The 14,345-nt window shown below is 38.6% G+C and overlaps 1 protein-coding gene across 3 annotated transcripts in view; it reads left to right on the plus strand.

Annotated features, from left to right (window-relative positions):
- WFS1 (wolframin ER transmembrane glycoprotein) overlaps positions 1-13,581 on the plus strand; it is a 45,820-nt gene extending 32,239 nt beyond the window's left edge. For 2 of the 3 annotated variants that reach the window (XM_050947503.1, XM_050947504.1), the window contains exons 4-8: positions 1,389-1,533; positions 2,398-2,568; positions 3,387-3,470; positions 8,783-8,928; positions 10,900-13,581. In XM_050947503.1, the coding sequence (XP_050803460.1) occupies positions 1,389-1,533; positions 2,398-2,568; positions 3,387-3,470; positions 8,783-8,928; positions 10,900-12,711 (2,358 nt within the window). In that variant the 3' untranslated portion in view covers positions 12,712-13,581. The remainder of the gene's footprint in view (positions 1-1,388; positions 1,534-2,397; positions 2,569-3,386; positions 3,471-8,782; positions 8,929-10,899) is intronic. The other variant, XM_050947505.1, reaches the window with a different exon arrangement.
- The last annotated feature ends 764 nt before the right edge of the window (positions 13,582-14,345 follow it).

Raw genomic sequence — 14,345 nt, forward strand, 5'->3', positions numbered from 1 at the left:
ATAAACACGCTGTAGGAATAGCTGTTCTTGGGACAGGTTTTATTGACACAATAACTTCCCTATAAATCTTGCTAACACTGTCTACGGTGATGACAAATTGCCAGTATGGTACTTGTACCTAAGCTACATGCTTGACTTCGTGCCATTCACTCTCTTCTCTCATCTGCTACTGCATCAGTGTGCTTTTCCACTTCATTGGGTTGAGATATGCCATGGTAGTGATTTACACTGTCAGTTTGGTTTACTTGGTCTGAGTTTCTCTTGCCTATTTGCATCTTTTCTGGTAGCTTCAATTTTCTTTGCCTATTTGCATCTTTTCTGGTAGCACAAAGGCCCTGATCCTGCACCTGGATCTGTGTGGATTGGTAATGTAAGAGTCCACCTGTGTCTGTCCGACCTGAGAATTGGGGCCCAAGTCAGACCTGCTAACCTTCCAAGAGAAGATCAGGGTTTTTGTAAGGTGGGGTCATTTAGCACTGCAGAATCATTCAAAAGAATAACTAGCAATTCAGTTCTACAGCATAGATTCAGTATTTTGGGGTTCATAATGGTATACTCTAGGAGGTCGCATTTATTTTCCTTTCATGTGTAACCATCGCCATGATATCTCCCCCGCACTCAACCGTCATGATGGAGGATAGGCCAAATTTGAGTGAGTTGCACTGCAACCCCATGAGCCAGGTCACAACTCCACTCATACAAAGTCGGTCCAGTCAGGAGGGCGGACCTGCGGTGCAACCCTGGAGGTTCCAATGCCCGAACTGGAGAGCCAAGCCCAGCCAGCCCCACAGCACAGGAGCTGCTACTGTTAGGTGAGTGCGGGGCAGGACGTGACCAAAACCACTCCAGGGCCTTCACCCTCAAATTATGTACTGGGTCATGACAGGCCGTAAATATTTTCAAATGTGTCCTGACTCCAAAAAGGTTGAGAACAACGATATCAAGGCCATCTACAGAGATTACTTCATCTAAATTCCTGTCCATCACTAATACCTTGCTATGGCACTTCATTTTCCGTTTTTAAAGTTGATCTAGCAGTATTGTATAAAAATGAATTAGCTTATCATCTGCTCTTTTTGTCTAGCATTAGCAGCCATCACTGTTGCATTTAGCCGTATACTACCTAATGTTAACTCATTTGTTGACTTCATCAAATGTGCCAGAAATCAATCATGGCTTCTGCTTGCATCTTGTTTTGGAAGTTGATCCCTGATCTCTTGCCAGTTTTCTGAGGACAACTTACAACTGTGTGCCTTAGTGTTGATTCAGCCTATTTGACCACCTCCTTCACAGATACAGCCTTCGCTAGCTGAGATAAAGAGAACAGAAGATATGTAAATATTTATTGAACTAATTAAGGAATTCTGTTTGCTTGCCATTTTTTCTAGATGGGAAAACACTACCTGAAATTGGCAGAAGAACAGGATGAAGAACTCAACAACTGTAGTGCTGTTGACTGGCTGATTCTTGCTGCTAAGCAGGGTCGAAGGGAAGCTGTCAAACTGTTGCGGAGATGCTTAGCAGACAGAAGAGGTATGAGTTCTTTAGGAGCTTTAACTCTTATATTTTTAGTCTGTACTTTAGCTACAAATAATCATCCATTAAAATATAGGAGAGACAGGTTAAAATATACTTTAAAATCCAGGTATATTTGGAGCAAAATTATTTGAACAGCTGCTGATAGAATGTTAGAGTAGTTAATTAAAAGAATAACATGATTTTGCATATAGAAGTATTAGTGTCAATCATGTACTTGAATTCCTTCATTAGATTCTTATTTCTTACCAGATCTCATTGAAACTCTTCATCTTTGTCTTTAAGGTTAATTTCACACCCCGCCTACATATCTGCTGTTGTTCTCTTCTCCTGTCCCTTTCATTCTCCCTTTATTCTTCTCAATCCTCTCGCCTAATTGGTTCCCTGTACCATATTCTCCCATTTCAAGATTCACGCCTTCCTTCATCCCACTTCCTACGCTTGGCATAGTCTTCCTCATGTCTGCCAAGTATCTGATCTCTTCTTGAAACCCACTTCTTTACATAATACTTCCTACCTTGTTCTCATCACTAGTGCTCTATTCATGCCATCTTTTACCTGAACTGTTGTCCTTATGTCTTGTCTCCAGGCAAGATTATAGACTCTCTGTGACAGGGGATACATCTTATGCAGTCCGTGAAGTGCACGGTACGTTTTAAGATGTGTATTTTTTTTTTTTTTGGTAAGCCCTGGACACAGAACAATGTAGGAAAAATTTAGTTAACTTGAGAAGATGACGTGTGAATCAGCTTGTCCAAAAACTTAGAACTAAAGTGGAAAAAAAGAACAAATTGTGAGCATGTCTATCCCTTCTTTCCGAGATGTGGGATGATGATATCTAATACACTTTCTTTTCTTGAGGCATCACTTCTGAGAATGAGCAAGAAGTGAAGAAATTATCATCTGAGACTGATCTGGAGAGAGCTGTGAGAAAAGCTGCCTTAGTTATGTATTGGAAATTAAATCCGAAGAAGAAGAAGCAGTTAGCAGTTTCTGAACTGCTGGAGAATGTTGGGCAAGTTGACAATGAAGGTAGGTATCCAGTACCCCAGAAAAGAAACGGACCCTATCTAAAACACAAAATTAAAAGCAGAACACAACTTAAAACCTAAATGACCATATAAAAAAATAAAATAAATGTGTAACCCATTCATGGAAAAATAGTTGTGATAATGACCTTTATCAGCTGCTCACTCCAGCTCATTAAAGCTGATTCATATTCTGTCAGGAGTTTTGCTTATGCATGGTGGCTCACTTAAGTACCAGTGAGAACCACTAAAGATTAGAAATGACTAACCTTTTAATCAACTCAGTGTGTTTTGAAAAACACTCTTATTTACTTTAATTTTATCAGTAACAAAGCACTGTGAGTATCTTGCCAGATATTTGAAGTTACTAACTTAAAAATGCATCACAAAGTAAGCATATACTAATCATCTAAACACTATTCCTCTTTTTAACGCTGTAGCTGAAATCAAAATGTACTGTTACGGCCACTTTCTCCACTTTCAAAAAAGTACATAATGAAATGAGTATAGGCTTTGTGTTGCCGCTCAATCTATACAGTTCTTTCAAGGAATTCAGCAGATTCTCACTCAGTGTCATGTTGTTGCAAACAAGTGGTGGACCCTAAGGATCACAGCTGCTCTGGAGGCAGCTTTGCTTGTCCCTAAGTAGAGCCTCCTTAGAGGATTTCTGCCACAGTAGGACCTGGTAGCATATGCCCTTGTGTAAACCTTTATCTCATTGGTTTGAGGTGCTACTGTCCTCTCTATTTTTGCTGCTTTAGCTAATGACATTTGTTGGCGTTTGTTCGCTTAATGACTACTTTGTGAACTTCTGTTATCTAGCAGATGGTGAGAAACAACCTGGCCCAGTTCCAAAGTCTGTACAGAAGCAAAGAAGAATGCTGGAACGATTAGTAAGCAGTGAATGTAAGTGCGCACATCCCGTTTGAAATGTAATGACTATGATTTCATTTTGCTTTGTTTTGCTAACTAATTTTGCACCAGCTGTAAGTTTTTTCTCAACTACAGTATGTTAACCTAATGCGTTTTTATCTTCTGATTACACAGCATTTAAGCTTAGCATCTAATGTACACAGCTCTTTGGCCTGTTACCTTGCTGTAACTGTTAAACGACACCTCCTCACTGAGGATTACTCTCTTTGTCTCCTACATAAATACTTAATTTAAGCAGACCTTCCGTACCACACCAGCCCCAAAAAAGCTGTCCTTGTGATTAGCTGTCTTCACCTATCACTCAAGAGACCCAGATTCAAGCTGTTGGACTCCAGGCTTAAATTTAAGGAAGAAACATCTCTTCTTATGACCAAGATAGATACATTTTTTCTGGCATCTGAAGAGCATGTCATCCAGCCCTGCCCAACCGAGAAAAATCACAGTGCTATTCGGTTCAGAAAAGAGAGGAGCAGCTACAGAAGACACATCAAAATTATTACTGTCTTGGCTCTTGCTGAGGAGGGAGAGCCTCATTCACTTTTTACCTGGTAAAAATGCTACCACTAGAAGGAAGCTGTATCTTCTATGGGTTAAAAAGTTCTGACTCGGCTCTTATGACACCTGTACAAGAAAACTAACAGGTTTTTAATTTCTGATTGGGGCATGAAGACTCCAGATTGTTGGGAGGGAAGAGGGAAGGACCTGACTCCTAACTAGTTCTCAAAATCAGGACTACTACTTGCTTAGTAGATGAGATAAGAAGGTAGATAAAAATGATGGATGTAGAGAGAAGTGCTCTGTTTAGCCTTTCTTGCAGTATAGGAACAGATACATGACTCTATGAAAAGGCAGCAAATTTAAAACTGATGAAAAGAAATACTCTCCTCACTCTCATCCATTTATCCCCACAAAGCATTAATCTGTGATACTTGCCACCACAAGATTATTGAGGATGGGGTGTCATAGGATTGAAAAAAGGATGAAATATTTCAGATGGGAAATAAAAATTATACTAGCTAGGATTTTAAAACAAAACACATTTATAAGGGATATCAACCTTCCTCCTTCAGAATGCAAGTCAACAGTCTATTGCTTGATGTTAAAAAGATAATCCCCTCCCTTCATTTACCTTCCAGATATGTAGGTATGTTAATGCATAATTATGAATTATGTGGTTCACCTCTTCCTCTGAATTTTCTGATATGGGCACTGTCAAAGAGGATGCCAGACTGCATGGAGTATTGGTCTTGACCCAGTATGGTATTCCAACCATTGCTCTGCAGCTGCTAATATTCATATACATTACCTATTTTTTTTGAAAAAGGAAAATGTGAAGAAATGATAGGAGGATTTAAAGACTGAAAACGAAGATGGCGAAGGAACATAGTTCCAAACAATGCATATTGTACTGAGTGCATTGTAGTTAAACTAAACTTCAGTTGAGGCCATATACAGAACAATTCTAATTCTGTTTTCATACTAATGTATAAAATGTAAAAATTCATATAAAATCAGTCTCACTCTTCTTTAGGTCTGTTTTAAATGTCCTACAGGTTAAAAACTAGTACTATATACTACTAAAACTTGAGGTTGAGATTCAATCAGTGTCACTGTAGTCCTCTCCTTCCAAGTAGCTTGTGGCTCATCAGATGTATGTGAGACTGCACTGAAATTAACATTCTCAAAATGAACTGGGGCTTTTTGCTGGTTTTACATTAACTTGTCATATGTATAAAAAGTGCTATACTGTAGTGCATATAAGAGAGAGGAAAGGACAGTACTTTGGATAAAGATGGGAGTCAGGCCTGAATTTTATTCCCAGTCTTGACAGACTTTTCATATGGACTTGAGCCACATAGAGCTTAGTGTGACCCAATTTCCATTTCTTAAAAAAATGTTTAGGGCCGAGACTGCCACATTTCTTTTTTCTCTCTCTCCATTGGAAAGTGTGCTGTGGTCTGAGTTCACTGGGGAATCTTCTGCTTTGGAACATATTGGATGTTGCTACTGCACATTCCATCCCTTAGCTGCTGATCTTCTGAATCAGTGCTGCTCCTTCATTCTGATAGCAAATAAATGCAAAACAAGCCACTTTGTTCTGAATCCTTCAGCAGCTCATAGTGTTGTGGTGGGGGGGGTCAGTAATTTTCTGAAGGCTTAAATGGCAGATGAAATAACAGGAGGGTAAATGAACCTACATGTAAGTGTAGGCAGAAATTGATGTGCACATTTCATTTTTTTTTACTGCAAATGGGGGAGGCAGGGAATTTGTCATAACCATACTGAAAAAAAATCTGAATAATAAAGTGGAACCTACAACATATGCTTTTAATATCAATTGAGAGACTTGGCTGTCAAGTTACTAATGGCATTTGAAATGAAAAGTTTTCATCAAACACTTAATAGGAGGTAGGCTGTTTTCTCCTCTCCAGAGATGGAATTGGCTGTCCGTGCATGAGTAGAAGCAGCTATTACTAGCTAATATTCACTTCCCTGACCCAATCAGTTTCACGCTGTGCATTTTGTGTGAGGCAAGTTTTCTTCTGATTTAATGCATTGTCAACACTTGGAAGCCTGATTTAAGCCTGTTTTGCAAAGATTTGAGAGGGTGTGAACTCAGTAGAAGAGCATATAGGCAATTACAAGTGACATTGTCTGACTATGGACAATGCCTGAGAATGTAAATATCATTACATTTGATTTAATATGTCAGCCATGCATTATAAATTAAGAACTCTCCCTATCGGTGTATCCCAGAAATGCGGTCAAAGAATTTTGCTTTATTCCAACCCTCTCCTCTTTTTGAAAACTTCCAGTGAAGAATATTGCATGACTTCCCTAGGCAATTTTTTCCATTGTCCTTCCTGTTTCTCATTCTACAGCTGAGAAGAAACTGTTTTATAAATGTCTCCATGTATGTCCTGACAGGGCAAGCTGTCTATTCCGTAAAGTGGTGCAAGATTACTTTAAAATATACACTTTAAATATGCAAACAAATCAACATACATCCTTGTAAGACTGAAGATTAAGGTATACAATGCTGCTTTTTTGTTACGTTCCTGTACCTTTTATACCAAGAATGCCTAGAATGCTGCTAGTTTGCTATAAAAATGTTGCATTTTATGTAAGATTGTTTTAAAATTACAGTAAGACCACAAATCAAATACATTAAATTCTGTACTTTTAAACTCCTAGTCGATTGTTTCAATTTCCTATGTGCAACTTGTGCTCAGATAAGAATTAAGCAGACGAGCCTTCATATCTTTGTCAGCTGACTCTCTAAACTTACTGTGTGGGAGGCTTGTTGGAGGCTTTTTGTCATTCAAAAGTCTTTCATATTTGAAGCAATATCAGGTGCTTCAGTGTGTGGGGAAAGTTGACATTAATTCTTCCTTATAATTGACATAAAACTTGTTTACCATGGAAACTGGCTAATCTACACTGACTGGGACAGGCTGTAGGAGGCGATTGAGACAATTGTGTACATGATCTTGTATCCCAGTACTCCTCAGGAGGTTAACGGGTTAATCGAGGCCCTCCAACCTCCATTCCATTCATAGGGCTGGAGGGGAGTCTCCTTGCCCTCTTAGTATAGAAGGAGCTAAGTGGCAACCTATGAAATGCCCCCACTCTTTGAGCTCCCCTGCAGTAGGACTTCAGGAAGTTGTAAGGGGCATAACTTTATAGCAAATTCCTGAGTTAAAAATATGAAATGTATTACTTTATATGACTGGTTATTCTGGCCTACAATCACTCCTTCACCCACTGTCCCACCCTGCAGGGCCTGTCTCATGCGCTACCCTCCGTGTTCCTCTTCATCCTGTCCTTCCCCTGATAACTCTCTCCCTACATCCTTTTCAACTTTCCTTTTTTAGAAACTCATTTCCCTCCCCACCATTTCTCAGACCCACACTCCCACTTCACAGGCTCACACGTGCGTGTGTTCTCTCTCTCTCTCTCTCTCTCTCTCTCTCTCTCTCATTTCAAAGATGATAATAACTCATGGTGATGCAATTGTGTAACTTTTGTCTTCTCTGTTTCTTTTAGTGCTATCTGAGATTCAAAGCTCTTCATAGCAGGGAACATGTCTAAAGTATCTGGTGTACTTTGGGTGGACACTTTTTGACAGAGTAGTAAGGGATTTGTCTCTTGGGGTCCTTAGCCAAAATTGTCCTTCCCCCTGCTATTGTGTACAGCAGCAGTCTTATAGCACTTTGTCCCCAGCGTGCCTAAATTTAAATAGTGATATATGTAGTATATTTAAATAATTAATGTGTGTGCTTCTGTATTTGGAGAATTAGTAAATAGGCAAACAGACAAGATGAGGAAATCATGCTACTACATTATGTAAATGAGTAATGTTCAATTTGTTGGCTATTCAGTTTAGATCACTTCTAATGATGCTTCATAGCATGCTGATAAATATACTTCAATATATTTGGGAAAAAGTATATGGTATCCAGCCTCACATCATGTCAAAACTATTAGATAGAGGGAGATGATATGGGGTCGTGTGTGTGTGTGTGTGTGTGTGTGTGTGTGAATTATGAGGCATTGCTCATTTTACTGAGTTAATGAGATTTCCTAGATATATAAGGAATATATGTGATGTATTCACCAGAGAACTGACTTCTGACTCAGTGCAGACTTTCAGTTAAACATCGAGGAGTTCTTTTCCTGTGGCTCTTTGTGTCTTTTTTGACACGGCAGAGCTACTGAAATTTTAATTATTTTTACCCCAAAATGTTATAAAGGGAGGGGAAAGCCATAGTTATGTTTCAGATAATAATCATGTGATCTGAAACCTGATAAAATTGCAGGGCACTAGAATTAAACATACAAATATCTTTGACAGGTGAAAATATCTGCACTGCAACTTTAATCCTGATGAAACTTAGACACAAAATATTAAATACATGCAGTCTAACCAAATGCAATATAATGTATTTCATACTGGTCTCAGATGAACATGTTCATTCACTTTATTTCTTCTTTCTTACAATTTGTGTATTATAGTAATATATACTGGTTTAAATATGGCCACTACACTTATAAGATGTATTGTGCCCACTTATTGTTACCAAAATTAATTTGCTATCTCTGAATAGGTCACAAAATAAACATCTGTTAACAAGAGTTCAATTTCTCCATAATGTAGGCACAAAGTTTGTTGGAAAATAATTTCCACATCAGTCCTAGAAAGGCTGGTCCATGCTTTGTCATTTATGGGATGCTAGTACTGTAATTTTTGAGCTCTCTTTTGTTATCTTCATTATAACTTTCAGCTAAGAACTATATTGCTTTGGATGATTTTGTTGAAATAACCAAGAAGTATGCAAAGGGAATCATCCCAACTAACCTGTTTGTGCAGGAGGATGATGATGATGAATTGGCTGGAAAGAGTCCCGAGGAACTACCACTGCGACTAAAGGTGAAAACTAGATAAGCACTTATTATGTGATATGTATTGAAGGACTCTTAGTTAATTTATTTACAGCCAGAATAGCCTACCTTCAAATGATCTACCTTCAAAACTTGTATCTAGTCACCCAAAAGCATCATTGATAGAACTTGTGTGAGCGTTTAGTTGCATATATACACATACACTGTGTGATGTTTTTGTACATATGTCGTAAATTTAGAAGGAGGATGTTTTGAAAACATAAAAGTTGTTCTTGGAAGATGACAATACATCTTCATACTCACTTTGCAGAGGACAACAATGCCTCTCTTTTGCCATATGTTTTATTTAGATCTATTATCTGCATTTATTAATTGGAGACCAGTAAATAAACGAATGAAGTGTGTAAACATGCATATACAAATGGAGAAACACAACAGTGGACTGGATGTGTAAGACAGCTCACTTTCTGTTGTGAGGGAATTAAAGGATGAAACTGGCTGGCAGTGGTTTGCGCAGGCCAACACTTCACTGTTAAACAGTAGAAACAAAACCTAAACAGGAGAACTGACACAGTGCGTTCATTGATCTGAATTTCAAAATGGCAGCAGGTAGGGAGCAGAATGCTGCCATCAGCAAATCAGTTCTTTGTCCTCCTTGAACATTATGTCCAATGTTAAGAGACAAAAAAAGGACTATATCTCCTCTAGTGCTTCCAGGTAACTGACCTAATGTTCTGAAGGAGATGTACTTAGAAAGGGACACTTCACCAGTGAATAGCCTTGCGCTTTACTTCCTGGACTTTCTGCCCCAGTTAGTGTGATGTATAAATCTCTGTTGAAAGTTTCTTGGCCTCTCCCTTGAAATACTTGATACAAAGGCATATGTTTGGCACACCATGGAAACTGAACTTTTTTGTGTTGTTTTGGGGCTGTGAAGCTACCCTTGTCAGCATTTTTAGTTCAAAATTTGCTTGAGATGTAATTTGCTAGATGCTCCTTTCCATCTGTCCTGCAGAAAGGGAGTGTCTTTTCTTACAATAACTTCAGTGTTTGACAAGTCACCCTGCTGGGCAGGTAATCCCCTGCAGGATAAGAGGAATATTAAAGGCTCTGTGATATAATTGATTGTGGTTAAAGGACTAATCCTAGATCTGTGCATAGGGAGGGAGATGAAATAGTACTAGCTGCTTATAATAATGAGGTTGAAAAGGACTAATAGTTTTTGATAGCTCTTGCTTACATATTTGAAGGAAAATTTTGGAAAAATGCAAACTACCTGTAAAGGCTTATGGCTTGTCCGCATGACAAGTTACTGCATAGCAAGCCAGAGTGTGAATCTACTATGTGGCAAACACCAGCTTAATGTCCTGTGAGAACACTGCTATAGCACTGTGGAAGTTCTGGAATGTGGCTTAGCATACAGCTTAGCATGCTTTCACTGGGCTGTAGCAATGCCCAAATGGGACACTACTGTGCGGCAAGCCAGCGTGCCGCAGAGTCACACGCTGGCTTGCCTTATAATAACATGCCATGTGGACAATCACTCAGTGTAAATGGGTATAACAATGCACAGTGTGTGACGGAATCACTGGAGATGCTGATAGTTACAGCTGAAGGAATGGCACAAGATGGTACAGAATTGCAGCACTGCAGTTCATCTTTATAATACCAATGGGCACTTCAGTAGGAACCTAATTGAAAGGAATGCTAGATTAGGAAGCCTTTTAATAAAAAATGTGACATATCGATTATGAGATTTGTCTTCCTTTCTGAAAACTTTTTAGATATCAAAATGGAGAGGTAACCATCTGTGCCTCATCTGATGAAGTTAATTTCAAAAAATGGTCACGGAGAAAACTCCATTTTGTTGTGCAACACCTTGAAACAGAAGTAGTTCAAAGCAAGCTAGGCTTGACTTACTGCTACTGCTTTAACATGAATATACATACTGTACATGTACAAAAATGTTGTTAAATAAACTGTTTTCCTTTCTTTTCAGGTTGTAAAATATCCACTTCATGCCATTATGGAAATTAAAGAGTACCTTATAGATATTGCATCTAAGGCAGGAATGCATTGGCTGTCTACTATTATTCCAACACACCACATCAATGCCCTCATCTTCTTCTTCATCATCAGTAATCTGACAATCGATTTTTTTGCCTTCTTTATCCCATTAGTCATCTTCTATCTGTCCTTTATTTCCATGGTGATTTGCACACTGAAAGTCTTTCAAGACAGTAAGGCCTGGGAAAACTTCCGCACCCTGACTGACTTACTGCTTCGTTTTGAGCCAAATCTAGATGTTGAGCAAGCAGAAGTGAACTTTGGGTGGAATCATTTAGAGCCGTACGTTTACTTTTTGCTCTCGGTTTTCTTTGTCATTTTTTCCTTCCCTATAGCAAGCAAAGACTTCATACCATGCTCAGAGTTGGCTACCATCTCTGTTTTCTTCACAGTGACAAGTTATATGAGTTTAAGCACTTGTGCAGAACCTTACACGCGAAGAGCTTTAATGACTGAGGTGGCTGCTGGCTCCCTCTCACTATTGCAGATACTACCTATAAATTTAGGCTATTTGAAATTCTTAGGTAAAACCTTCTTTACTCTTCCGATAGGCCACTTCTTCATACTAAATGTGAGCATCCCCTGCCTTCTATTCCTGTACTTGTTCTATCTCTTCTTTAGAATGGCACAACTGCGGAATTTTAAAGGCACCTACTGTTACCTGGTTCCCTACCTGGTGTGTTTCATGTGGTGTGAACTCTCAGTGGTTATTCTGCAAGAGTCCTCCTGCATTGGTCTCATTCGTGCATCAGTTGGCTATTTTCTGTTTCTCTTTGCACTCCCAGTTCTAATGGTAGGCATTGCACTCATGTGTCTTGTGCATTTCATAAAGTGGTTCATATCTTTGGAGCTCATGAAGATTGTGGTGACTCTTGTGTTGTGTGGTATTCCTTTGTTTTTACGATGGTGGACAAAAACTAACTTCTCCATAGTTGAAATGATAAAATCACTAACCAGGAGTTCTATTGTGAAACTCATTTTGGTGTGGATTACAGCTGTAGTGTTGTTCTGTTGGTTCTATGTGTACCGATCAGAGGGAATGAAAGTCTACAACTCTACCTTGACATGGAATCAGTATGGCTTCGTCTGTGGACCGCGGTCATGGAAGGAGACTAACATGGCACGCACCCAAATTATATGTAGTCATCTGGAAGGACACAGAGTTACATGGACTGGGCGGTTCAAATATGTCAGGGTTACAGAAATTGACAATAGTGCAGAATCTGCAATAAACATGCTTCCGCTTTTTATTGGTAATTGGATTAGATGTTTGTATGGTGAAACCTACCCTGTGTGTGACCCAAAAAATGTTACCATGGAGGAGGAGGAACTGTGTCGTCTCAAGTATCTAACAAAGCATGACTGTCACATGAAAAAATTTGATCGATACAAATTCGAATTAACTGTGGGCATGCCTTTCAATGGCAAAAATGGAACTAAAGCTGTAGAGGAGGAGGATATAACCAAAGATATTGTGCTGAAGGCAAGCAACGAGTTTAAGAAAGTGTTGTTGAACTTGAGGCAAGGAAGTATAATTGAATTCAGCACAATTCTGGAGGGTCGTCTTGGCAGCAAGTGGCCTGTCTTTGAACTGAAAGCAATCACTTGCTTAAATTGCATGTCTAAACTTACACCCGCAGGAAGGCATGTGAAAATAGAGCATGACTGGAGAAGCACAGTGCAAAAAGCCATTAAATTTGCTTTTGATTTTTTCTTTTCTCCATTCCTGTCAGTTGCATATTGAGCTCATATACTGGTTCAATGGTATCTTCAATGTATACTGCATTAACACTACCAAAGGTTTGGCTTCTTAACAAAACCTGCTGTAGCAATGTTCAAAATGTATGCTATTCCAGAGTATTGGTTGAGTTTTGTAAGTGTAAAAACTGTGTCCAGTCCTTGTATCCCGTAGGATTGAGGTTACGAATTCTATTTAAGTATTACTATAAATTAATGCACAGAATTGCTGCAGAGTAGATGCATGAACTGTTTTTTATCCAAAATGAACTCTCTCTTTCTGTGGTACAGTGCTAGGGTATATTCATCTGCTTGATGTTAAAAGCACTTTACTCGTGAAATATTCACGGCATTGCCCTTATGTACTTTCACATATAGAATGAATATCTTGTAGGCAACCTAAGATGTAATGTTGCTTGTATTTATTCAGCGGTTTCTAGAGAAGTATTAATTGTACAACTAGATTGAATCTGGTGCCATGTGATTGGGGTGTATAGAACTGAACTTTTTTGCTATTTATTAGTTTTATTTGAATGGGTCTTTTGGTGGTGGACACTACTTCACACACCAGCAAGGTTGCAACAAGAGCTCTAGTTTCCATTTCACTTTTACTAAGTATTCTTCTTAAAATGAACATGCTATTCGCTGTAACTGGTTATGATAGCTACAGTTATAATCCATGATAGCATGTGAATGATAGGCACCAGTCAGTAAGGCTGGTATTGTGGCGGTACTAGTAATAGGCAAGCCAAATCAATTGAAAAGCACTGTATAAAAACAATCTGCAATGGAGATGAAATAAAATGTCTGGTTAATAATATGTATTGTGCAAATATATGTAAATATAAACTTGAATTAAAATGGGATTCTACACTCATTGCTTATGCTTTGACATTCTGAGTAGTTACTTCCAGTCCAATGGTAACAGCTTTAAATTATAAACCATATTACATTTTAGTATTTGGTTTAAAACACAATTCCAGTTTTGGAGTGCTAGAAATTATTATTATTTCAAGATACAGCAGTAAAATCAGAATATTGCAAGCTGCAAACTTCTTGTAGCTACATGATCCATATATATACTTTCCTTTTTTCTCCACTTTATTCCAATTTGTACAGTCCTGATTATCAAGAGCATATTGCAGTATTTGACTGTCAGAAAACCCTCCTCTTGACCCAGTCTTTCATTCCTCTATCTTTCCCTTCTTTTAAACATCTTCTTACAAGGTCTTTTAACCCCAGTTTTTCTCTTCAGAGCACTACCTATCTAGACTCCAAGTTGTTCAAGGCAAACGCACAGTTTTCATACCTGTGTTTAAAGCCCCTATCATATTGCTGAGGCTGTACAAATAATAGTGGGACTAATGATCTATAATTTAGTAAAATTAATGTCACAACAACAAAAAAAACACACAGCCATTGTTTTAGTATATTTGGCCCACCTTCTCTTTCCCTATCTTTCTCCTCACCTCCTCTGTTCTTTGGTGTGGTTACTGTAGTTTCCACATATTCAAAAATCCATGAGTGAGATCATCCAAAATCATTGTCTTAAAATGTCACAAGACTGGAAAATACTTGGAGAGGCTGGGGGTGAGTTGTTGCAGTTGTTGTTCTGAGCTGTGGGAAGCCATCTCCCTCAAA

The sequence above is a fragment of the Gopherus flavomarginatus genome, chromosome 3 (assembly GCF_025201925.1).
Source record: "Gopherus flavomarginatus isolate rGopFla2 chromosome 3, rGopFla2.mat.asm, whole genome shotgun sequence".
Lineage (NCBI taxonomy): Eukaryota > Metazoa > Chordata > Testudines > Testudinidae > Gopherus > Gopherus flavomarginatus.